Below are 27,391 nucleotides of genomic sequence, written 5' to 3' on the forward strand. Positions count from 1 at the left end.
AGCCATACTAAATAACTTCTAGAAGTGGCCATGCCGAGAGCTCTGGGCGGCTGGGGACACTTAGATGATAGTAATAGCTTGTTCCATAACAGTTTGAGTAAAATGCCCTCAAAGATTAGCTGTACATAAAACTTGTGAAATGGCTATTGAATTTCTCTCTCTAGGATAGCTGGGTTTTCATGTAGGTAGGAGGTGTATTGCTCATTTATAGAGTACCTTGTAAAGATGTCTCTTGAGACAAGAAAGGAGATTCATTGGCAAATTACATATGGACCTTAATAAAAGCACATTAGCTCCTACTATTATGCTAAACAATAGTGGTCGCCCTCCAATATAAAAAGTGTTATAATGGGGTTTCGTTTTTAATTTATTATGGCTATTTCATGTGTGCATTACTTGGGATTTTTTTCACCCTTTAGAGCTTTTGATCATGCTGATGTTGACTATTACATATTTTTTCCATTTTAACTTTTCTTTGGCATTTTCATAGGATAGGTTAAAATCTACATAATCAACGTAGACCTCAGAACTTCCCTGTTAACATTTGCAGTGCACCATCTATTTAAATGTATTTTGTAATGTATGCAATAATAAAATGTACTATATTTTTCATTTCAACAAATGGCACATCAAAAACATTAGCACTGCTTTTACGAATCCCATACCAAATGGCATAAAGCAGAGAAACAGCACCTGGACAGACACACAGATACACACACAAACACTTGCCCTTTTATAAAGGAGGATGTGCCATTTTGTTGCTGTTTAGGTTTACTGATGGCTGCTGGCCATTCGTTGGTGATTCCTTAGTAATGACCTGAATTCAGTGCAACAGGACAAAAAGGCATCACTTTGGTCCTGTCTTTATCTGAACCTACGGAAAACTCAACACCATCTTTTGATTCTAAGTGACAGTTTTTTGATATTCTGGCTAACAAATTTTTTAACACCTAAGTTTGATTTTTTATGCACATCTAAAGGTTAAGATGCACTTAATTTCTGATTTTCCAGTTGTGATCCTTGCTTGCCTCTTGAATGTGTCTCTTCTCCATATCTTACCTTTTTATTCATTCTATTTTCCACTCCTAGAAGAACACTCAGAACCCTGACTGGCGTAACTAGTCACTCTTTTTCTCACTGGAGAAAGCATCCAAACCTCATTGCTAAGCAGACTTTGAAGCCGGTGTTTGTGCTAAGCTGGTGCCGATTCTGAAAGTACAGAAAGGTGTCATTTCCAGATGTCGGGTCTAACAAACCTCCATTGGTAGTTTCACAGATAAAAAATATGCTTGGCTCTCACATGATTAACTTACAAATATAAACTACAGGCTACTTCTAAACTCTGATATCAGAAATACTCACGACAACAGAAGAATATGAGGTTGTGGTACTAGGAATCAGATTTGGAGTTCTAGTGCAGCCAGCCCTGGTTTTGAATCTACAGCAGCTGCAATTAGTATTTAAAATACCCTTTTTGCATAATACAGTCATATGAAAAAGTTTGGGAACCCCTCTTAATTCTTTGGATTTTTGTTTATCATTGGCTGAGCTTTCAAAGTAGCAACTTCCTTTTAATATACAACATGCCTTATGGAAACAGTAGGATTTCAGCAGTGACATTAAGTTTATTGGATTAACAGAAAATATGCAATATGCATCATAGCAAAATTAGACAGGTGCATAAATTTGGGCACCTCAACAGAGATATGACATCAATACTTAGTTGAGCCTCCTTTTACAAATCTGACAGCCTCTAGACGCTGTCCTCCTATAGCCTTTGGTGAGTATCTGGATTCTGGATGGAGGTATTTCTGACCATTCTACCATACAAAATCTCTGCAGTTCAGTTCAATTTGATGGCATGGACAGCCTGCTTCAAATCATCCCATAGATTTTCGATGATATTCAAGTCAGGGGACTGTGACGGCCATTCCAGAACATTGTACTTCTCCCTTTGCATGAATGCCTTTGTAGATTTTGAACTGCGTTTTGGGTCATTGTCTTGTTGGAATATCCAACCCCTGCGTAACTTCAACTTTGTGACTGATGCTTGAACATTATCCTGAAGAATTTGTTGATATTGGTTTGAATTCATCCGACCCTCGACTTTAACAAGGGCCCCAGTCCCTGAACTAGCCAAACAGCCCCACAGCATGATGGAACCTCCACCAAATTTGACAGTAGGTGTTTTTCTTGGAATGTGGTGTTCTTCTTCTGCCATGCAAAGCGCTTTTTGTTATGACCAAATAACTCCATTTTTGTCAGAAGCACTTTGTTCCAAAATGAATCTGGCTTGTCTAAATGAGCATTTGCATACAACAAGCGACTCTGTTTGTGGCGTCAGTGCAGAAAGGGCTTCTTTCTCATCACCCTGCCATACAGATGTTCTTTGTGCAAATTGCGCTGAGTTGTAAAATGATGTACAGCTACACCATCTACAACAAGATGTTCTTGCAGGTCTTTGGAGGAGATCTGTGGGTTGTCTGCAACCATTCTCACAATCCTGCTCATATGCCGCTCCTGTATTTTTCTTGGCCTGCCAGACCTGCTGGGTTTAATAGCAACTGTGCCTGTGGCCTTCCATTTCCTGATTCCATTCCTTACAGTTGAAATTGACAGTTTAAACTTCTGAGATGGCTTTTTGTAGCCTTCCTCTAAACTATGAGACTCAACAATCATTGTTTTCAGATCTTGTGAGAGTTGCTTTGAGGATCCCAAGCTGTCACTCTTCAGAGGAGAGTCAAAGGGAAGCACAACTTGTAATTGACCACCTTAAATACCTTTATATCTCATGATTGGACACACCTGTCTATGAAGTTCAAGGCTTAATAAGCTAATCCAACCAATTTGGTGTTGAAAGTAATCAGCATTGAGCAGTGACAGGCATTCAAATCAGCACAATTACAAGGGGACCCACATTTTTGCACAGCCAGTTTTTCACATTTGATTTAATTTCATACAACTAAATACTGCTTCACTAAAAATCTTTGTTCGGTAAACAACCCAGAACTCAGATGTTCCTAAGAAATGAAGACATACCACCGTTATCTTTTTTGTTGAAAGTAGAGTCAATTATTATGCAGGATGAGGGAGGTTCCCAAACGTTTTCATATGACTGTAGAACAGTCCAAGAGATGTGATTGAAATTAACCCTCAGAAACCATGAGATAATTGGGTGAATCTTAAAAAAGACACAGAACAATTTTGGATGAGCTAAGCAGATTGTCATATTATCTCTGTGCGCTCCATTAATGCTGATTTTTGTGGTCTTTTGAGGAAAACAGTATCAACATAAAATCATTGAGCCGGGAGTAAAGGTTCCCTTGCATGCTTACAGGATTCCAGAAGAACAAAGTGCTTCTGTTTGTGAATAGGTCCATCCATCCATCCATTATACAACCCGCTATATCCTAACTACTGATTATAATATTTAAATGCAAGTTACTATATAAAGCTATAAGTGAATGAAGCAGCCCACTTGTGATTTCAAAACTTTGGTGGTAGTAAAGTACGCTTCTGGATTTCCATTGTGGAATGAAATATATAAATATATAAATTTTGAAATGTGATCCAAACTCCACATCCAGTGCCATCAACTGACAAACATTTAGAGAAACATGGACAGGCAACACAAGTCACCATGCTCATTTAGAGTGGCAGCTACTGAGAGAAGACTCAAACTGTGAGAAAAGAGCCTGCTCAATACCAAACGCGGGTTGTTTGAGTTTATAATGTTCCCCTTTGGGTTTTGTTAGACACCTTTAATACAGTAGAGTCTCGCTTATCCTACCTTCGCTTATTCAACATTCTGTATTATCCGACGTCCCACCGCAAAAAAAATACAAAAAAACGCATCAATCGGCAACAAGAACTGCAAGTTGGAAGCGTGAGCGTAGTCTATTCTTTGTTGCTCCCGACTCTACCGCAGCTAATTACAGTGGAACCTCGGTTTGCGAGCATAATTCGTTCCAGAAACGTGCTCGCAGTCCAAAGCACTCGTATATCAAAGCAAATTTCCCCATAAGAAATAATGGAAACTCAGATGATTCGTTCCACAACCCAAAACTATTCATGTAAAAATGATTAATACAAAATATAAAGTAAAAATACATAAAACAAATTAACCTGCACTTTACCTTTGAAAAGAATCATGGCTGGTGTGAGTGAGTTTCTAAACTCTTGTGGGATTCCACCCAACGGGACGAAACACGGAAGAGCGTCCCAAAGCAAACGCAGGCACCCAGCGCTGTAGCAGTTTGCCGTAAAAGCGAATCTGAAAAGATCGTGGACATGCCATAAGCGCCTGCCGTCGATGGGTGATACAAGGAACATTATAAATGCGCAGGGCACAGTACTACTTGGCCACGACCCTGCCTGACTGCTCTGTCTGTGTATAGGAGAGCGGCAGATCCCACTACAATAAATAACCGCGCTGTTGCTGTTTCAAGCTGAATAAAGCTGGTGTTGCTAAAGTACTGAGACTCAGCTTCGTGTTTTGGGGTGCAAGACAGGGACTCACACGTCACAGCACAAACACACACACAGTCACAATGCTGTAGTAAACAGTATACGCTCATACGGATGTTGACTACATGAGTGACGGAGTTAAGGCTCTAGAAACTGCTAATTGAATACATTGAGCAACAAGAAGAAGCTACAGGAATCGACATAATGATGCTGCAAAGATGGCAAGACTTGGCAGCGAAGAAACGGCACTCGTCAGGAAAGCAGACTACGATCAAAGATTTCTTTAAATCATCACAGGACTGAACTTTTTAAGTACAGTACATAATGTATTTAACTTCAGACAATTCTGTAACTGTAAGTTCATTTTTTCAGTTAATTTTTTTTCTGTTGTTTTGTTGTAAAACAATGATTATTAGGTTCATAATGTGTAAAATTATAACATAGTTTGATGTTTAATAGGCTTTTTCTTAACACCTCCCATTATCCAACATTTTCGCTTACCTGACTTTCTGCCGGCCCGTTTATGTCGGATAAGCAAGACTCTACTGTATTTCAAAATAACACAGACCCACTTTCAGACTCCGTTCTGTTGTGAACACTCAGGGAAGAAAAAAAGTCAGACATCAAACAGCAGAAAACTGCATACAAAGAAAAGTGCCAGGAGACGATGAGTAAAATAATAATAATAATAATAATGCATTTTATTTATATGACACCTTTCCCATGTTCACAGGCAAACATGTAGTCAGAGACGTCAGGCAGAGTTTGTTACTTTTTAAGGCTGAAAATACCACACCATATCATATCATACCATCTTCCAAGCCTGCTTAATCCTGAGCCAGGTTATTGGGGGCTGGAGCCTATCTCAGCAAGTTTAGGGCGCAAGGCAAGAACAATCCCCTGGACAGCGTGCCAGTCCATCACAGGGTGAACACACACACCCACCCACCCACTAGTTAGAGGGTAGCGTCGCCAACTAACCTAAACTGCATGTGTTTGGACCATGGGAGCAAACCAGAGCACCCAGAGGAAACCCACAAAGGCACGGACCGAACATGCAAACTCCACACAGAGGTCCTGGGATGTGAACTCTGATCTCCTTACTGCAAAGCAGCAGTGCTACCACTGCTCCACCATGCCCCCTCAAGGCTGAAAGTCAAATGGTTAAACCAAGATGCTACAACAAAATCAATGATCCAAAAGACTAAACGTTCAAGAAGTAAAACTGACTCAGTCAAAATAATGCATGAGGCGTGAAAAGTAGTAAAAATATCCAATATCTTAAATAGGTAGGGGCTAATGACATAATATCCCACTTGACATCTGTTTCTCATGACCACCTACAGACATAGCAATATTAAACAATATGGCCACATCTATGAAAAATTAACACAAAATGGTGGCAACATCACATCACCATTACATCAATAATATTAAACAAATATTTTAAAAAATTACTGAAATAAAAAAATGGTCAGCAACTATAATGAACAGAAAAAATAACAAGATTAATAATTACTTTTATATAGTGCTTTTCTAACCTACTCAAACAGTGAGAAGTCACTTCAGTCACCACCAATGTGCAGAATGTACCTGAATGAAGCTCACTACGTGTTACCCATTAGGTGGTGAAGTGGTTAGAGAGATAGGGGGACAGGGCATGATTAGGGCACTAGAATGACCAGGCCATGGTGGGTGATTTAGCCAGGAGATCAGGATACATCGTACTCTTTTTTTAAAGATGCTCAGGGATTTTTTTATGCCCACAGAGAGTCGGGACTTTGGTTTTACGTCTCGTCCCAAAGGACGGTGGCAATTTTTAAAGCACAGATTCCATGTCACTGCACACACTGACCACAGGGTATGCCTCTGCTGATGGCCTCAACAATACTTCCAACATATCATCTCATTTCTGACATTGTTGAGGAGTTACAGGCAGTGTGAGAGAAGCGGATTTATTAAACAGCCAAACAAAATGTTAATTAATGCAATTGGAAAACCTCTGATCCAAACAACATTACAAAATGACCCTGAGCCAAACTGAAGAAGTAGGTATAAAGTCTGGTTGGTTACAAATGGTGTTTCAATACAAACAGGTCTCAGAATCAAGCATTGCTTTGGCCTGCTTTCTTAAATCCTGTAGTAAGGAACCCGGATTCCTCAGAAGATTTTACTGTGCAGAAGCTTCACATTTATAGCTGCATGCTCAATTGTGTTTTAGATGTTTGATACTGAAGAACCCTTAATTATATTCTTGAGTAAACTCTTTTACCCCATGAAAATGACTGCTCCACAACTGAGAAAGAGTGGCTTGCAATCAACTTGATTGTGGAAGCATTTTGGAATTATTTGCGGAAAGGTGTTGTTTTATGTAGATTACCAATCACTCTCTGTTGAAATGGAAAATGGATGCAAATTCGTGCCTCAGTTTCATTAGTCGAGTGATACTGGGGGAGGGTGAGGGATGCTAGACATAAGCCACTTCGTTTGCTTTTGTGAAGTCCAGAGTGACGCTGGTCCGGTGCAGCAGAAGGCAACTGTCAATAAAAGGAGCTCAAAAGGAATGAAACAAAACTAGAAAAAGACCTCTGTAGAAGCTAAAACATCAGAGATGGAAACACCATCTTTCATAAAAAAGTTTGATAAAGCCCTGCTTTATACTCCACAAACCCACTGGAAGCACCGGATAACCTGTGGAAGCGGCCACTCCAGCTGAGGTGTGTGAGAGCCTGGAGACTGACAGCTGACTCATCTCCATTCAGTCCAAGGCTCTCTAGATGTAGTCACTGGGCTTGTTTGTCTTCCTCTGAAGAAAGTGAACTACAACAACTGAAGTCACTGACGTGATTCTCCCTATCCCAAGTCTATCTGAAATGCAAAGTTCAGTGAAGGGATCTGTTTGACACCATGCTTGGTTTTGTTTAAGGAGATTGTGAATCTTTCAGAAATACCCTCACTATATATTTAGCACTTTTCATAGCGAGGACTATGAAAACATCAGAGAAAATATCTGATCTAATAAAAACATTGTATATTAGGGCGGCACGGTGGCACAGTGAGTAGCACTGCTGCCTCACAGTTAGGAGACTCGGGTTCACTTCCCAGGTCCTCCCTGCGTGGAGTTTGCATGTTCTCCCCGTGTCTGCGTGGGTTTCCTCCTACAGTCCAAAGACATGCAGGTTAGGTGGATTGGCGATTCTAAATTGGCCCTAGTGTGTGCTTGTGTGTGTCCTGCGGTGGGTTGGCACCCTGCCCGGGATTGGTTCCTGCCTTGTGCCCTGTGTTGGCTGGGATTGGCTCCAGCAGACCCCCGTGACCCTGTGTTCGGATTCAGCGGGTTGGAAAATGGATGGATGGATGTTATTTTTTGTTGCTTTTGTTGAACTATGATACATTGTTCTTTTCTCTCTTGCTAAATTAACCCTAGCCTGAATGAATCTATTAATTTTTTACATACAAAATCTCTCATTTAAAGATTTACCAATGTTGTTTCTTGTCCTAGAGTGTGTATAGGTGTCATTTTGCTTGGCTTTTCTCTACATTCATAATGGCTAACACGGTACAACACCCTAGTACTATTGAACTATGATGATATTTTTGGCAACATTGTTGTTTTTATTGATTATTTATGCATTATGTGTTTATGCTGCTTAAGCTTTGTGGGTGGAACCCCAAGAGGTGTAGCCACCATGACATCATTCTGTGGGACCACCCTCAGTTTTTATAATTAGGTTGTGAAGATGGCTCCAGCACTGGCTCATTGATAGTTGTGGAGCATGTTTCACAGGAAGTACTGTTTTTTGATTTTTCTGGCTTATTGAATTTATTTGCTTCTTGTTTCCGGAACATTTGTTGAATGTTCAGCAATTATGCTGTTTAATGAGAACAGCTAACTAGAATACATGCCCATCACTGACGTGGCAGATTCATATAAGCCACTTGTGAAGCCATCACAGATGGACTGGTGTCTCAACTGGGATGGAGTGTGAAGGCCATAATAGATGGATTGTGTGGACGAAGGTGTAGCTCGGCCAGTTCCCAGCTCTTGCCCCAGTCGGGAAGATAGAATAGTGAATGAGCTGGGGGAGACTAGATATCAGAAATGGATCCATTCCCCAACAGAATAGGTGGCAATGCACCTAGGACATTAATCCAGTTTGGACAGCCTCAGGGTTGCATGGGACCTACTGGAGTCCTTGGGTGTTGCCAGAGTGTGCTGCCAGAAGAAGATCGCCTGGCCTGGAAGTGCCTCCATCAAGCAGTGTTTTAGCATCTAAAGTACTCCTGGGTCTGGCATAAAAAACAAAAATAAGCTCATCTGTCTCATTCAGGGAGTTGGAGTCAGGAGGCTGGGGACAAGACTTGCCTGAAGGAGAGTGGAGGAAGAGAACTGGAATTGTGGTCATGACTATACTTGTGCTTTTGGAAGAATAACCTGTCAAAAATACTTTTGTATAATAAAATTGTATTTGTTTGAACCCCTGACCTTGTCAGTGCACTTGTGTCTGGAGTTTGGGGCTCTGGGTGCTCCCTATTGATCACACCCTATGCAGAGTGATGTAAAGTTTTTTAGTATAAGTATCAGCATCAGTGTATGGATGTATGTTTGTTTAATTTAGGTGAGCACATTGGGTTTCAGATACATGTGGTTCTTTACACTGCATTTGTCTTCACTGTCTTTTTCTATTTAAAACCTATATCGATAAAAGTTTTAGTTGATTCACAAGCCAAACAAATTTCTCTATAAGGGATAACTGAGTTAGAGGCGAATTTTATTTGCTTGTTGAGGGTGTATTGTTATGTCACAATGCTCTCTACCACCACTTTAACCCTGCTGGCACAGAAGGTAACTGAATTGAATTACAAAGTCCCACCACAGCCACCCAGATCATATTTTATTTATGATTTGTGAACAGCCTACGCTTGGGAAAACTGCATCTGCTTTAAGTCCTGGCCTGGTGTGGCACACTTACTCTTTTCAGCATCTTTATGTTTTTGATATTGATATGCTGAGTAATATCTCTATGTCCTCCTTGGGAAACAGATCATCCACTTCCACATGTCTTTCATATCGGTTTACTGATCTCGGAAAGAAGTATGTCTTTTTTCAGAAATTTAAATTCACCCTAAAGTTCGTCATTAAATGAGCACACACATTTTTACAAACTGATGGATTACGCACGTAGCTAAAGTGAGTCATCTCAGAACTAAGAGACTTGATACGACACTGGTGCAGTTCCCAGGCCGACAGCTTCGCTTCATAAAAACAGAGGATCTGATTGGGCTGATCTTCTGTGTTTTCAATAGAATTCATATGATTGGTGAGATTTAATGCATTGAAGGATGTGTGCTCCAAAGTGCTCTTTCTATAACAAACTTGCATACTACCCTGTAGATAAATTGAGAAATGAGTGACGTTTAAAATACGAGGCAAATGAGGATTTACAAATACATAAATAAATTGGCACACCAAAATTTGGTCCCGAGAAATAGGGAACATCTGGTAACCTTAGCACAGAGGTGACAATTCTCCCTTCCACATTACCACACACAATGCAAATTAGCTCATAATGTTCATCTATTGTTCCACCTTATCCTCCATTTCTGGGACAAACACTTTATTTTATACTTCCTCTTCACAGAAGGGCTCTATGATGTAACCAGAGTTAGTCCTTTATGGTTTTGCTCAAACAGGCACTCCACTAAACATCAATGCCTCCCATGGGTAATGGTGATTGATTTATGAACGGGTACTTACAGAGATGGATCGTGCACAAGGTCCTTGAGGTTTATTCCACTCCGGTCCTCTGCTAAATTCCGGAAACAGCTGTCGCTTACTGTAAAGAAGAAGAAACACAAAATGATGCAATATACTGTGGATCTTCTGGGGACCAGACTTAATGGGGACACGGGAGAAGGATGTTTTAGGTTGCCCAGAGGAACATTTGTCCTTCTATTCTTCATTCAAGAAGTTGCTGATCCAAATGAAGTAAAGAGACTCCAATTACCACCCGCCTCTTCTTCTGCTCTATGGCCATATTGTTACTATGCCCGTTCCCAGTCATGTGATGCATTATGTCCCACCTACATAAGATGACCTCTCGCATACCTTAACACTCTTGCTTTGGTTTCTTTCATTGCTTACCTTGGCAATGTCTCCCTCTTGGCCTCACTGTAGTGTATAGGAAGCCATAAGGCACTTCAACAAAAAATTAGGGCTTAGGACTTCTTGACTAGGATTCTGATGCACACTTTGCTTTGATGTTATGTTCTTGTTTTCTTCTAGTTTTGAGTGTTTTCCACTGAATTCTTTTTAGGTTACCCTCCATTTTCTCATGCATCCTTAAAATATGAAACCTAAAGTCAACCATCATGGTAACAGAGAGTAAGTAATGATTCAAGGACACCTCTTCCCCAGGTATTGTGTCCAAGGGCGGGAGCAATTACTTTTTTGTCACAAGTATGGTGAAATTCTGTTTAACAGATAATTGGAAAAAAAAAAAACCGTTGTGCTTATTCAGCTTTCTGTGAAACCTGACAGTCCACTGATAAGTGGACTGTTATGCTTTGTATGAAGAACAATGAACACTTTACTTCAGTGTCATAATTACTTTAACCAAAAAGATGCATTATAGCTGAAAATTTTAGAGGAAAAATAATCTGCAATTTAAAAGACTCGCACAGTATCTTCCAGGGTTGAAGTAAGGTAAAGTCACGTATGCATGTCAGTAGATCACCCTCCGGGCTCATCTGAGGTATGTAATACCACTCTGGAATGAGAGGGGGCACTGGCGCTAATCATGTCCTCTTTCATTCCATTCACACCGCTATGATGATCCTCAGTGAGGACAGCTGACTCTGCCCCTTACGGTCTCCCATCTATAAAGGTTGCCGGATGAAGATGTCACTCTATGAGCAGAGCACACTGCAGGCCGGAGCGTCTAGTTTGTGACTCTCTATGTTTTGCATCCTTTCATTTCTGCTCTGTGCCGTAGAGTGCTTTATTGCTTTCAGTTTGTTTTCGATTAAACAGGGACAACTGGGTTGGCACCCCAACATTTATCGCTTGGACATGTCATTCCTCACTCCATCACAGTAGTTATTTAAGGCAAGGATGATGGAAGTTTCAAGGTAAGGCAATTCTGACTACTAACCATGGAGCCAGAGCAGGGTGACGTGCTGCATGTTGATCAGCATGAGCAAGTAAGACTTTCACTGTACGTGTGACAATAATCCACCTTAAGAAAAGGACAAGTGTCTGTGTATCTGTATGTCAGACCAGTTGCTATCTCTCTGTCATTCCAACAGCTGGCACATCATAAACATTAACACTACTTTTAAAAATCCCCTACCAAATGGCATATAACAGATGTACGCATTGCATTTTCCATTCCAACAGATGGTACATCACAAACATTAGTCATGCATTTTATGACTACCAACGTTTGTGATATGCCATTTGTTGGAAAGACAAATGCAATGAATTTTATTACTACACGCTTTACAAGATAAATTCCAATAGATGGTGTACTACAAATGTTAATGCTGAGTCATTAATTTAGATTTCAACCCACTTTAGAGAGGTAGCACAGCTAGTGACCCTTCATGCTAAGTCGAGTCTGACTCAGCCTAACAGAATTTACATAGAATTCCAAGCCCAAAGTCACGCTCACAGTTAATGCCATGGACATTACAACAGCTGTACGCTGTACTGTCCAAGATGGTGGATAACTAATCAAACTTCTGTAGGTGAACACTGACTTTGTGTTCTGTTTCTCAATTTGTTACTGCTAACCTTTGAAAATTGCTCTGTTTTGTGTTTTGGCTTAGGCGACACAACTTATTGATTTCTTGTTTAACACTTTTTTGCGTAAAACTATGTTTTCATCTCCTTTTCTCTCATTCTTTAAATGCCCTACACTTCATGTCTCAGCAAAATAGTTTGGAATGGCACCTTTACAAATGACATGCATAACACAAAGTTCAAGAATTCAACATCATGGGAAGAAGACAGACAGTTACTAAGTACTTATGTAAGAATATCTGATTGGATTGTACAAATAGTAGTAAGCCTCAAATAGGGCAGATGACTGCATCTGGCAAACGCAGGACAATATTCTCGCATAACTGTGTAAGTCAGCAGCACTTCAAAACAAAATAAAAGTGAGATTTTTCAATAATATTTACATAGGAGAACAAAAGTACCTGGTGACAAAACAGTGCTTCTCCAGGAGACTTTTATACACTGTCACACACGTGCGCCTTGGGGACAGCTTAATGGCTGTAGTGATTCCTCGCCAATCCACAGGGCGGCGCTGTATTCTAACACCTCGTCTTTCTCCCTTTACAGACTGGATGATTCACAGCCTCACCACCTCTGATGTCACTTTGGTGTCCGTCCACCTGGACCCCCCTCTTCCTGCCTGGCTGGCATTTAACCAGAAGTGTTGCCATCTTGGATAGTCTGATCTGAGAGGCTCATCTTTAGGGACGTTCTTTTGTTGAAAAGCTGCATTTATTTTGTGCCTGTACTATATACAGGGTCGCTGTGTCACCCCAAATCTTTATCTTTGTCTTGTCCTCTTTTACAACAGTGACTTACTAGCAGCCATCACCTTAAAGTACAAAAGACACCAATTACAGTGCTTCTCCATTGCCAAGGTTTCAGTAGCAACATGGGGCTTAGTAGGTGGTGTGAAATTCCCAGCAAATTTTAATGTTAGAGATGAGCAAAAGCAGGTAAATTGAGGAGTTACTGAAGGGCCAGCATTCACTTGACCTTACACTGTCAGACATGAGTGCAAGCTAAAAATAAACTAGCTCATAAAGAGCAAACATAAACACCACCAAGCATTAAAAAGGAAAAAGGGGACACAGACTGGAGCTGAACAGAAAAGTGCAGCACAAGGGGCAGGCAGGAAAATAATATATGCAGTTAATGTTGGACAGATAAAAAATGTTTCAATAAGAGTGAAAAATAAACATCAGAACAAGGTCGAGTCTAATGATTTTATTTTAAGATGACTTGACCTTTCTTAGGAACATGGAATTTTCTACCCTTACATCACTAATCCTGGGGTAACAAAGGGCTGCCTCAGCTAACCTGTAACCAGACTCTGACTTCTGCCTACTACCTCCAATAAGATTTGATCCACTGTGGCACCCATTTCTCCCATCATTGTTAAGGCCACAGCTCATCACTTAACACTGGTGACCGGGCCTGGAACTTGATGACTAGCTGACAGGGAATCTCTGAAAGTCCATTAGATCTTGAAATTCAGTGATAGCACGACAATTGATTTGCTAGCCACATTCACTTGGTTTAAGACACGATACAAACTATAACCAAAAATGCAAGAAATGTGTAACTTGTACCTTTTTACAATGCTTTCAGTACTGACCACCTAACATATTAGAACCAGAGAATAGCCTTCAGGTTTAGGCTCAGACTTTGTAGCACCATAAGTATGTGGGATTGCATGTTTCTCAGTTTATGCTTCAACTTTATTTATTTGCGTTTATGTTGCTTCTCTTTTTTTTTTAACTGTATTTGCAATTTTTATTATGAGCAGGACTCCTAAGTGGAGGTGCCTTTAATAAGAATAAATTGAATTAAAATAGAATTGAATTGAACAACAAACAAGTAATAAATATTTTGTAGACATGCCAATTACTCCTCGGGGTAAACTGAGCTAATAAAATAATTGAATTAAATTTACTTTATTGTTATTAATCTGTTGCACAGTAGCTAAACATTCTGTTAATTTCTGCAGCGGGGCAGTCCAGGACTGAGGGGAACAACTGAGCAGCTTACATTACGTCTAAAAAGCCTTCCTTCTCGGAGTCTCATAATGTATAAATGATGCACAACATTGCTTATTTCACAATTATAACAATAACTATTTTATAATTTAAAAGTGAGCAGATTTCAGGCTGACACAGAGGATCAGTCAATTTAACTCTCTGCCTGTAGCCTCTGTAGTTTTATGTTTGCCCTCTGGAAAAACAAATCAAAAATGATGACATTTTTTCAATGAGAAAAAAATGTCATTACACGTAACAGAAGACTGCAAATACCAAACCATCAACAGAAACACAGTAAGAAAGGCTTGTTGAGTGTCCACTGCTGCAGATTTAGTATGTGTCCTTCATGTGGCATGTTTTGAGACAGTCACCGACACACAGCCTGACACCACAATCGGGACTCTTGTCACACACATGCGAGCGAGTAGGAGGCAGCTGAAGGGCTTAAGTAATGGTAATACCACATCCGACCAGGGGGCGGCGGGGTGCACTAACTGTCTTCCTCAGTTCCCTGCAGACCGATCCCAAGAAATCCTGCCAGGTTCCGGATCCCTGAATGACGCCACTTCTGTGTCCGGCTCCCTTGATGATGTCACTTCTGGGTCCAGCCCCCTCGATGACGTCACTTCCTATGTGGGCCTTTGAAGCCGCCATTTTGCCACCAAGAAATCGGTTCTGTATTGAACTCAGTATTGTGAACATAGCTGTCAACTTAGGAAACCTTTTGCAGCCAGGGATATTATACGGGTGGCTGCCCCAAACCTTCTAATGATGTCTGGGCTGTGTTTTTATCACACTATATGATCGTGTTTCTTCACACACTTTTCTTATAATATTTTTTTCTGTTGCTTGTGCGTGGGAGGGTAGAAAGTCAGCGCCTGATCCACATGACTGACCCACCCCTGTGTTATGGTTGGCTACCACAGCACCAGGCTTAGCGACTTCCACATTGACAGTTGCCACATTGTGAACAGTGCTCAAGGGGCTAACTTCCTTCTTGCCTTTTTCCTTGATGGTAATCATTTTGTCTTTTTTCCACCAGGCATATCAAGGCTGTTCAGTGGTACAGTGCTGTATGCATCAGCATGTCAACGTTTAATGACCAGTTCACGTTGTCATCACTATGGCTCGATTCAACTCATGGTTCACTTTCAGTTTGTTCTAAAACTTGATTTACTGCTTCTCATTTACACGCCACTGTGTTTTGGTTAAATGAGGGCTTTAAATTCTGCTTCTGACACCATGTGACCCTGAGCATGTCACTTTACCTGCCTGAGCTCCAAATGGACAAACAGAAGAAATGAAACCAACTATATCTCAAATGTTGTGAGTCACTTTGAATAAAGGCATCAGTAAAATGCTGCAATAGATAATAAAAGTAATAAAGTTAACTGCAATCTGCTGCACTCCACTCATACACTTAGTTGTGGTCAGAGTCTCAGAAAGAACATTGTAGGTATTTCAGGCAGTTTTTAATATTTCATAAAGGATTAAGAAGCTTTAAGAAAAGGATGTACAGTATGTTTGTATGGCTCACATGTACCTTTTTACAAATTAGATGTTCTCAAATTGTACAGAATCTAGTCAAGGTTCTTTGCAACCATTCTGCCATTGAAATTTAAAACTTACAACATTTGTCACACATGGATATTTGAAGACCACCTTACAGGTGCAACTTAGGTATGCAATACCATCTCAGCACAAGAAGGGGTGCTGTTGCTAACGGCCCACCCCTTCCAGTCAGAGTTGTATAAAACAGGAGATCCCCAGTATGAGGGTGCCAGTTTTGGACCTGAACCTACTGCGAGATGGAGCTCCCAAGCCAGTCCCTCTCTTCAGAGCTACTTCAGTTAAAAAGCCAAAGATGACGTGCTCAAGGCTGTTTTCGGGTGCCCATTTCTCTACAAAGACCTTTTTTAGTGTGGATTGCCTTGCATGAAATGGGGTGGTCCGGTTGGCACCCCAACTATTCGTTTGGACCTCTCCAGTCACTCAGCACAGACACACCACAATATCCAAAGAAATAATCAACAAGCCATATGCATATAAGGGCAATACGCATAATAATCAGTGCTCTGCCTCCAAAAACATTCATTATCATTGCTGCTTATATATTGTCAAAGAAGACACAGGGTAGGTGGCATCCCGGGCGGCAGACCTCAATAATGGAAGGGTGGAAGGAATTTGCCTCCTGGGCCCAATGCTCCGTCAACATATTATGAGGCAACAGCTCCCTGGTGGGTCTTCCATGTGTCCACCCGCAGGACTGTAGTACCTGGAAGCGCTTCCTGGATCCAGCGTGTTGGCACCAGAAGTACTCCTGGGTCCGATATAAAGGAGACTGCTAGGTGTGCTGATGTCAAGTGCAAAGGAAGGACAAAGCTTGCTGGGGGGAGTGGAGGGAAACGGTTTCAAGAGAAAGTTCATTGTAACATGAAGTGGATAAGAAAGAAACCTAGCAAAGGTAATTGTGTTAATAAAAGGCTTAACTTGCACCGGATATACTGCGTCTGTGCACTTGTGTCTGGAGTTTTAGGTGCTGCTACAATCCCTGCTGGCCACTACATCTACTCAGATCACATGGTTATATATTTAAATTGTAATGGCATGTCCTAGAGCACTGCTGAAACTGTAACAATAACTAAAAACTGGAAATGCACAGGCAGACCAACAACAGATCAGAACTGGACAGTTTTTGGCCAGTGAGTCTATGTGACAAACAGGATGGGCATGTAGAGACCCAGCAGTTAGATTTATACTGGATGACTTTCATTAAAAAAATTTAAAAACATTGGGGCAGCTCCACCAAATGCTCCTAATGCACACTATTGGAATGATAAATATAAAATACACAACAAGAAAAAGTAAAACAAAAAAAAAAAACTAGACGAAATGTAGACATTACATTTCTACTTAAACCAGCCGTCACTTCATCTATGTTTCAAACCCACTGGAGTTTATGACAGGGCTGTGAGGAGCAGCTTTGGGTACAAAGCAAGAATTAACCCCGGACAGGATTTGTCCACCTACACTCAAGTCATATCAGGAGTAATTATAGACACAATTCGATAAAAACCTTCATGTCTGCTCAAACGGAGTGAAACTTGGAGAAGCCCGATAAACGAAACTCAGAGGACCGCACAAGCTGAACAAAAAACGGGGACTAAGTAATTGTTTGAACTTTGGTCACTGGAGTTGTGAATTTGCAGAAGTGCTCATGATGCCACTGTGCTGGCTCTGAGGCTAGGGATCTGCACTGGGAATTGGAAGGTTGCTGGTTCAAATCCCGTAAATGCCAAAAGAGACTCTGCTCTGTTGGGCCCTTGAGCAAGGCCCTTAACCTGCAATTGCTGAGCGCTTTGAATAGTGAGAAAAGCGCTATATAAATGCAAAGGATTATTATTATTATTATAAATCAATGAAAGTATCTCTATGGCTTTATACTGACCAGCCACAACATTAAAAGCACCTGCCAGCAAGCTAAGATGCGCTGTGTGTTCTCTCACCTTTTTTCTCATGCCAATTTCTTCTCCAGTAAGTCTTCTGTCGCATCAGACCAGTCAGGCCAGCCAGCGCTCAACACACGCATCTATGAGCCTTGGGCGCTTATGACCCTGTCACCGGTTCAGTGCTTGTCCTTCCTTGGACCACTTTTGGTAGGTGCTACCCACTGCACAAGACCTGCCATTCTGATGCTCAGTCATCCAGCCATCACGATTTGGACCTTGTCAAAGTTGCTCAGATCTTTTTACACCTGCTCAACACATCACCTTCAGATCATCGATGTTATTCAATTCACTTGGCAGGGCTTTGGATGTTATGGCTGACTGGTGTGTAAATGTGATAGCATGTTGGTCAAGGATGAAGTAGCTGAGCCCTGAACAGTCACTGTACATGCACATTTTTATTCCTTATAGGAACAATGCATAACTGTAAATAAACGATACATCTAACTAACTAAGTTTTCTTAGGCTATGTTCACACTACCAGGCTGTGGTGCCTCAAATCTGATTTTTTTGCCTTAATCTGACATAAACCTGATGTTTTCAGGGCTGTGTGAACACAGAAATTGAATCTTTTCAAATCCGATTCACACATAGTCCTAGATCAGTTGCGTGTCATGAATGATAATGGTTAGTTCAAGAAGTCATGTGTGTCTTTTGCCTATACACATGGACTGAACGCTGTTGTCATCCGCCAGCACCAGCAATGCGACAAAACAACAATGGAGTAAAGCCATAACTATGACAAGTCGCCATGGTCCCAGCACTGCTGGCTCCTTTCTCATAGGCGTACATCGCTTGGTGCAGCAGTGCTAACAATAGTTAGGCATCCAGCTTTATTATCGCCTTCTCGGCACGTACAGCTAAAAAAACTGCCATCCTCAAGAGCAAAATGCAATGCGTACACTAGTGACTACCACGTCCATTTTGTCGATTTTATGAGTCATCTCACAAATGTGATGTTTTTTGTTGTTGGTGACACAGATGACTTGGGCACACGTGTGCCGTTTTGGAGGACAGATGTGTTCACATAACCGGTGCAGGTCACTTGTGCTTTATGACTGTGACCTGTCAAGACAGACAAATCTGATCTGAGCAAAGAGGCCTGTTATGTGAACACAGCGTTTGGCATGTTAGAGAAAACATGGGGGGTTTATCTTTATTAAGTGATAATATACAATCTCTTCATTTTTAAGCTAACTACTCACTCTCAGTTTATTTATGTTCCACACTGGTCTTTTCTAACTCAGAAATAATCTACGCTGGAGGGCCCAATGAAAATACAGAACAGAACCCTAAACACCATTGTACTTTGTGGTGCATTACAGTAAAACCAACTTCTAGCCTTTAGTACTTTGCCTTTTTTTTACCAGAAACACACAGTTTTGAGACTGTGAGCATACGAGTAGGTACCTTTTTAATATGACCTTGTACGGTTTGCTCTGCTAATGCCCACCTCACAAAATAACACATAGACACTCTCCTTAGAGCAGTGCCATATGTTTACAAACGTAGGTATTTAGAATAAGCAGGAGAACAGGAACCAGCAGCCTGCCTCTTTAACAAACAGGATGCTCATAATGTGCGAGAAAAGCTTGCAAAGCAAAAAAAAAGAAAAAAGAAATCACCTAAAGGTTCCCAGCAGTTTCTAAAAATTAAAAAAGAAAAGAGTCGCTAGTCAGTCAGCACATTGCTGCGCCCACGCAACACATTATGAATCTCGGTCATTATGCTTTATTACTTCTAAACTTGAACGGGACCCTTGGGATCTAATTTCAGCCTGCATAATGAATCACACAGAATGTCTATAGGATGGCCCTGATGATTTGAATTTCTTATTAAATATTTGGTATCCCGTTCCGTTTTGTATTTATCGTGATAAGCTGCCACTTTGAGAAATTATAATCAAGAGAAAGGAAGCACGGCCGCTCTTACAGAGAGAAATCAGGCAGGGGGCTGACGCCTGTGTTTGTGTAGGCTCTCCTCCCAGCTATGTTGGCTCTCAGGGGACATCCCAAATACAATAATGTGCGCTGCCCCCCAGCGGATGAGCCTGGACCAAATTCTCTTGGGTTAACAAACATCCACCCCGAGGAAGTCACATCACTCTGGCACTGTGAAGAATCGCCGGTCGTTGTATAAACACGGCACTCTGCACTATACGTAATCATAGTCGCATCAGTTCTTAAAAAGAAAAACTGAGTATCACAACTACCATTGGATTAAGCAGGAAAATAAATGAATGGATGGATATTTCAAATCACAAATATTTAATTGTGATGCTGGAACATTGGGCCCGGCCCCACTGAAAAATATACATCCCCACTCTCCTGCATTTAGCTGGCTGGTTTGAAGCTGAATTGACTTGGAAATATGAGAAATCGGACAAAGCAATGCTTTATGTATGGACAGCAAATCAAAAACCACCAAGTCTCATTCAGGATTAAAGCACAATTCCCATCAACACGCTAAGAGCTTTCTTAACCATTATATTTCTAAGTAGAACACCAAATAAAACATAAAAAGAAACAATCACACTCACCAGCGGGATCAATAAAGTGCAAGCACTACATACTGATACGCATGCAAGCCATGGGAGCACTTCACCGAAGGACGAGGAAAGGTGAGGGTGAAACACACCGATAACTGCCAATGCCTAGACTGGAGGACGGACATCACCCCCAGTTCTGCTCCACCTTTGAAAGTCCAACCCTTCTTGTCTGGACCCGATTTAAGAAGGCTGGAAGTCGACATTCAGCTTGGGCCCTGCTGTCATCAAAAACAGACCTTCACACTGAGGCACTTTGTGAAACGAGAGCCTCAGTAATGGACCAAATGTCATTCCATGTTCATTATTACTTGGAAGGAACGTCTCTTTATTAAATGGGGCTACCGCTCTGGGACCTTAGCATTTTAAACATGCCCTATGTCTCTCCTCGCAGTACATACATTCTAAAATCTGCTTAATTCAGTTCAGGGTTACAAGGTTTCTGTGTCTGTCCTGAAAGGACTGGATGTGAGGCAGGAAATCCCCCTGAACAGGACACCAGTCTGTTGCCAGGTCCACTCTCACACACACACACATGTACCCCCTCACTCACTCACACTGGATTGAATTTAAAGTTGCCAACCAGCCCAACCTGTATATCTTTGGGTTTGTGGGCAGAAAACATGGAGATGGTGTAAACTCCATGGAGACAATGATCAGACCTGGGATTCAATCCCAGGATGCAGGATCTGTGAGTAGCGTTAACACTGTTCTACCTGGCTGTCCATCTATGAAGTATCCGCCTAAAATAGAAAGTGGCTTTCCAAATTTATCAATCAATTATATCGTCTGTTTATTACCTATCTATACTGTATGGGTAAAAGTATGTGGACAACCCTTCGGATGTTTGAGTTCAGGTGTTTCACTGCTAAACGGCACATCAAACCAAGCACTCGGCCATGCTGTCTCCATTGACAAACACTTTGTCACATTGAAGAGCTCTGTGATTTTAACTCTTTGAGGGCTGAATATTTTTCCCAAAAAACACAGTTTTCTGAAAAGCACACAAAGTAATTGTTTTACACATATATCAACATAAAACTGTTGCTGCGTGCAGTGGCCTCTTGCTTGCAGTCTCTTACGGCTTAAGCCACTCATGGGCGTCACGACGGCTGACAGGAATGTGCAACTGACTAGCTGCCAGGCTGTGTTCGCAGGGTGGGAGCGGCAGCGGTGGTTGCAGTGCAGCGCAATCTGGTTTGCAATTCTTGTCATTGTAAAGTGGCAGTCCTCCCAGACAAACGTTGCCGTAGAGGCGTCAGCATTCAGCACCATGATCAGCTGGGGATCAATCAGGAGGAAGTGATCAGCTGATGCTGGTACCTCATGTTTGTTTTAGATTACTTGCTACAAAATCTGAGTCTAACAAGTGAGAGTCCAATTCAGCGATAATATGCAAAACATCTTCCACGGAGTATTATGCTTTGCACAGATGTCGATGCCATTTTTGCTGCTGTTTGCTCTTATACTACGCATGCGAGTGCAGGGAATTTCGGTCAAACCAACAAAGCTAACTTCACTTCTAGAAAACAGAGTAGAACTATAACATAATTGGGTGTTTGGTCACTGTTTACAGTCAATTACCATCCTCAACCCCTCCTGTTGACAAAAGTCAACACCTGCTGTGGAAGAGATAAATGTGTCACTGTCATTGGATGGTACCTCTGCCACAAATCAGAACCTGAAATTTCTGCTCTGCTAGATCTATCCCACTCAACAGTAAGTGCTGTTATTGTGAAGTGGAAGTGTCCAGCAGCAACAGCCACTCAGCCATGAAGTGGTAGACCACACAAACTCACAAAGTGGGGCCACCAAGTGCACAGTGTAAAAATGGCCTCTCTTCTCTGGCATCAATCACAACAGAGGTCCAAACTTCCTCTGTAAGAAACAGTTCAAGAACTTTGTATGAGGAACTTCATGAAATAGGCTTCCATGGCTGAGCAGCTGCACACAAGCCTAGGATCACTATGCATAATGCCAGGCATCGGTTGCAGTGGTGTAAAGTACACTGCCCACCATTGGACTCTGGAGAAGTGGAGACGTGTTCTCAGGAGTGATGAATCCTGCTTCACTATCTGGCAGTTTGATAGACCAGTCTGGGTTTGGTGGCTGCTAGAAGAATGATATGTAGCGAGCTGCATAGTGCCTGCTGTTGGTGGAGGAGAGATACTGACAGGGTTTGTGTTCAGCCCTGTGGTCCCAGTGAAGGGTCCTGTTATTGTTACAGCATAAAAAGACATTTTACACAATTGTGAACCTCCAACTGTGTGGAAACAGTTTGTAAAGGAGCACGACTGCGTCCGTGTGTACAAACCCAGGTCTAAAAAGACATGGAGGAACTCAAATGGCCTGCACAAAGCCCTGACTTTGATCCTACTGAACACCTTTGAGATGAAATGGAACAGCCAGGTCTTCTCATTCAACATCAGTACCTGACCTTACAAATGCTGTTTGGGCTGAATTGACACACATTTGCACAGACACACTCCATAATCTTGTGGAAAGAGAAGAGTTGAGGCTGTTATAGTAGGGCAACACCATATTAATGCTCATGGCTTGAAATCAGATGTCCAACAAACTGATATAGATATGATGATCAGGTGTTCACAAACTGTTGGCCATCCATACATACGTTTTCTGATTCCACTTTATATACTGTAGGTTTATGGTCATGAGGATAGTCATGTGTCTACCTCACCAGCATAAATGCAAGGGAGCAACCGACTCAGAACAGAAAATCAACTTTGTCACAGGGCATGATCATATTTAGTCACACTCATCCAATTCAGAGTTACCAAGCAGCTTCAGCAGAACATCTCAGAGATGTAGGAGAAAGTCAGGAAAGAGAGACCGACCTCACATGGCCAGGGGATAACCTCCAGTCCTCACATACACAGCAACCTGACCAAAATGCAAACGCTGGCTCCAATGAACATTGTCACACATGTGCGAATAGGAGGCAGCTGAAGGGCTTAGAGAATAATGGTTACACATTCGCCCAGGGGATGGCAGGGTGCACTGAATCTCTTTCTAAATCTCCTACAGACCTTTCCCGGGAAATCCTGCCAGGAGCCAGTGCCTCAACTCAGAGCACATCACTTCTAGTCCCGGTCCCGAGGACAACATCACTTCCGGTCCCACCCCCGAGGACGACATCACTTCTGGTAGAGGCTCCGAGGACGACATCACTTCCCCCAGACTCCCTATAAAGCCTCACTCTCCTCCTCTGGATTTCAGTTCTGTTTTGGACTCAGTCTTGTAAACTACTTTTAGTCTTACAATTCTTTAATTTTGCAGCCAGGAACATATTATACGGGTGGCTACCGCAAACCTTTACCATGTCTGGAGTCTCACTGTGTCACAATGGCGTAGCCGGCAGGATGCTATCCCAGAAGAAACCGGGACAGGACCCAAAAGCATACCAGGTACGAAAGTACTGGGGCTGAGTTTCTGGATGGGGAGTACATGAGGGGGTCAGGAAAGACTCGGTGTGGGCTCCGCTCCAAAAAGACAAGCTTAGGTCTTACCAAAAGGAGAGTGTGGAAGGGACCCACAGATGTGGGCTAGTTTCTGGGGGGGAAACGAAAAGGGCTTATTATGCTCACTTGGACAAGAGAGCTGAGCCGCCCATCGGGACCAAGGTCCCTGGTAAAGATGGGCTTTCCCCGGGCCAGCAGGTAAAGCTGATAAAACACTGGGGATTCGATCCAGAAGGCTCGATCCCTGAGCAAGCTGTGACTCTCTGGGAACAGGTGGCTCTGTGGCTACGGTTGTTTGAACTGACCACTTTCCAGATCGTGCAGAAGGTCGCCTGCTTCTTGCTGCTACAACGTTTGCCACAGAACTTTGCCCAGCTGGCCTCGAAATCTGGGAGGGTGGAATGGTCCTCTAGTGGAATCCCTAGGGATTATGTCCCACACAAGTCTCTCCCACATAAACCGGAGCCTGTTCCGAAGTCCCCGGGCTGCTTGGTGCACAACCCATCCAGGAACAAGGCGGAATACAGGTGGACACTGGGAGATAGTTTGTGTGCCCTTAGCAAACCCCTGACGGCTTTACATACCAGAGAGGTACTCATTAATGGTTATAAAGTCACAGCATTTTTTGACTCCAGCAGTAATGTGTCCATCGTTGCTCGACGATATGTCTCACCGCCACAGCTGACTAAACAAAAGACCAGTCTGAGGTGCATACACGGAGAAGTCAGTGAATATAAATCTACCCGGTGTTACATCTGTCTGGAAGGAACACTAAAAAGATTCCCCGTGGCAGTCCTATCCAACCCACCTTTTCCTGTGATTCTAGGGCGTGACTGGTAATGCAGTGAAATATTGAGTACTCCTGGCCAGCAGTTGAGCCTTTTGGTTCCACGCCGTGTAACCAGCCGGCAGAGAGCGAAATGGATGGCCAAGTGGAGGACAGACCGGATCCCCTCTCTCAGGTGCAGTTTCAATTTAAAGCGGCGCCGGCTTCTTTAAAGAGAGAAACACACCAAGAATGCAGTAGTTCTACTCAATGGCCAATGCACACATCAGCCCATGGCACAAGGACCACATTTCATAACAGAAAATGACCTATTATATTGGGTCGCGGAGCATGAGGGGGAGGACCGGAAATTGCTGTTAATTCCACGAACCTACCGGTGGCAGGTCTGTGAGTTGGCGCATGCCTGCCTCCTGGGAGGCCATCTAGGCTCCGAAAAGACTTTAGAGCGGAAGAAAAGACTTTAGAGTGGAAATCAACAAGGAGGTTTGCCGTTTTTGCATTTCCTGTCTGGAGTGTCAACTACGGCAAATTCCCAGGAGGGACCGTGCTCCTCTCATTCCCCTTCCCCTGATTGAAGTTCCCTTTAAAAGAATCGGGGTCAATATTGTAGGACCCCTAGAGCCCTCAACCCGAGGACATAAATATATATTAGTCCTCGTGGATTATGCGACCCGATACCCAGAGGCCGTTCCTTTGCGTTTGGATATATCTAAAGCAATTGCACGGGAACTAGTAGGGGTCTTTGCACGAGTCGTCATCCCTAAAGAAGTCCTAACGGACCAAGGGACGCCTTTTACCTCGGAAACATTCAAGGAAACTGCCTTCTGAAAATAAAACACTTAAGGACCACGGTGTATCATCCTAAAACCGACGGTTTAGAAGAGAGGTTCAATCAGACTCACAAGCAGATGCTTCGCAAGGTGGTCAGCAAGGATGGTAGGAATTGGGATCAACTCCTCCCCCTCATTCTCTTTGCCTATCAGGAAGTCCCACAAGCCTCTACAGGTTTCTCTCCATTTGAATTATTATACAGACAACAGCCCTGGAGTATATTGGATATTTTAAAGGAAGGCTGGGAAGGAGAGGCTCTTCCCTCAACAAACATACTAGAATATATCGCACAGTTACGCGACACATTTGGGAAAATTAGGCCAATTCTAAAAAGTCATATGGAGGAAGCACAAGCAGCACAGGCCCGCCTTTACGACCGTGGCATGACCCTCCGAGAATTCCGTCTCGGAGATTGCATCATGGTATTGGTTCCCACCTCTCACTCCAAATTGTTTGCCCATTGGCAAGGCTCTTATAAAATTAAGGAGAGGAAAGGTCTGGTCGATTATTTGGTGAAACAACCCAATCGTTGACAAAGCAAGCAGGTTTATCATGTGAACTTGCTGAAACCATAGAAGGAGAGGGATCCAGATCCCTCCTCCGGTCAGCCCAGCTCTATCTTTGCTCAAACAGACCCCCTTAATTTCGGCGAGGAATTATCTACCAGACAGAGGCAGGAGCTGGAATCAGCTATCCGATCTGTCCCAGAGATGGTGAATGAAAAACCCGGTCGGACCTCTCTGGTTGCACACGACATATTGACTGAGCCGGGGGTTGTTGTCTGAGAGTGGCCCTATAGACTCCCGGAGGCAAAGAAAGATGATGTGGAACTGGAAATCAAGCAAATGCTGGAACTAGGAATGATAGAGGAAAGCTTTAGTCCCTGGTCCAGCCCTATCGTCTTGGTTAGTAAGCCCAATGGCAGTTGGAGGTTTTGCAATGACTTCCACCGATTTAACCAGGTATCCCAGTTCGATGCTTATCCCATGCCATGCATGGACAACCTCCTTGAGAGGCTGGGTCAAGCAAAATTCTTGCCCACACTTGACATGACAAATACTGGCAGATTCCTTTAATGGAGTCCGCAAAGGTCAAGACCGCATTTAGCACCCCTAGCGGACACTGGCAGTATCGTGTCCTTCCATTTGGGTTACACGGGGCTCCTGCACCCTTCCAGCGTCTGGTGGACAGACTTCTCCGCCCCATAGCACGTATAGTGCTGCCTACCTGGATGACGTCATCATCTATTCCAGCACGTGGAAGGAACACGTACAGCAGGTCACAGCGGTATTACGGACACTAGGAGAGGCCGGGCTTCAGATCAATCCCAAGAAATGTTTCTTCCGACTGAGAGAGGCTAGGTATTTGGGCTACCTGATGGGCCGGGGTACTGTGAAACCACAGTGTTCAAAACTCAATGCCATTCTGAAATGGTCCTGTCCACAAACCAAGCGGCAAGTCCAATCATTTCTCTGTTTAGCCGGGTACTACCGCCGGTTAGTACCTCGGTTCTCAGAGAGAGCAGCTATCTTGACTGATTTAGCAAAGAAAAGAGCTCCCAACAATGTGGTATGGTCTGACAAGACGGAAGCTGCACTCTGTGACTTAAAGCAGGCTCTTACTTCAGCACCTATATTAATAACCCCTAACTTTTCTCTCCCATTTATCCTCCAGACGGACGCTTCGGACACCGGCCTGGGCACCGTGTTGAGCCAAAGCGTCAATGGTGTTCAACACCATGTACCTAAGACGGAAACTGTTGGACCGGGAGACTAGGTATGTGGTGGTGGAGAAGGAAGCCTTGGCGATTAAATGGGCAATTACACAGTTGCGGTACTTACCTCTTGGGCCGGGAGTTCACTCTGGTGACTGACCATGTGCCTTTAAAGTGGATGGCCCTTCACAAGGAGTCGAACCCGTGAGTCACAAGGTGGTTTCTTGACCTGCAACCATACAAGTTTTCGCTTGTTCA

At 42.8% G+C, this 27,391-nt stretch overlaps 1 protein-coding gene across 11 annotated transcripts in view; it reads right to left on the minus strand.

The window, feature by feature from the left end:
* LOC114666444 (gephyrin) overlaps positions 1-27,391 on the minus strand; it is a 415,661-nt gene that overhangs the window by 228,806 nt on the left and 159,464 nt on the right. For all 11 annotated transcript variants that reach the window (XM_028821308.2, XM_028821307.2, XM_051920119.1 and 8 more), the window contains exon 2: positions 10,226-10,304. In XM_028821308.2, the coding sequence (XP_028677141.1) occupies positions 10,226-10,304 (79 nt within the window). The remainder of the gene's footprint in view (positions 1-10,225; positions 10,305-27,391) is intronic.

The sequence above is a fragment of the Erpetoichthys calabaricus genome, chromosome 16, assembly GCF_900747795.2.
Source record: "Erpetoichthys calabaricus chromosome 16, fErpCal1.3, whole genome shotgun sequence".
In the NCBI taxonomy this organism is placed as follows: Eukaryota; Metazoa; Chordata; class Cladistia; order Polypteriformes; family Polypteridae; genus Erpetoichthys; species Erpetoichthys calabaricus.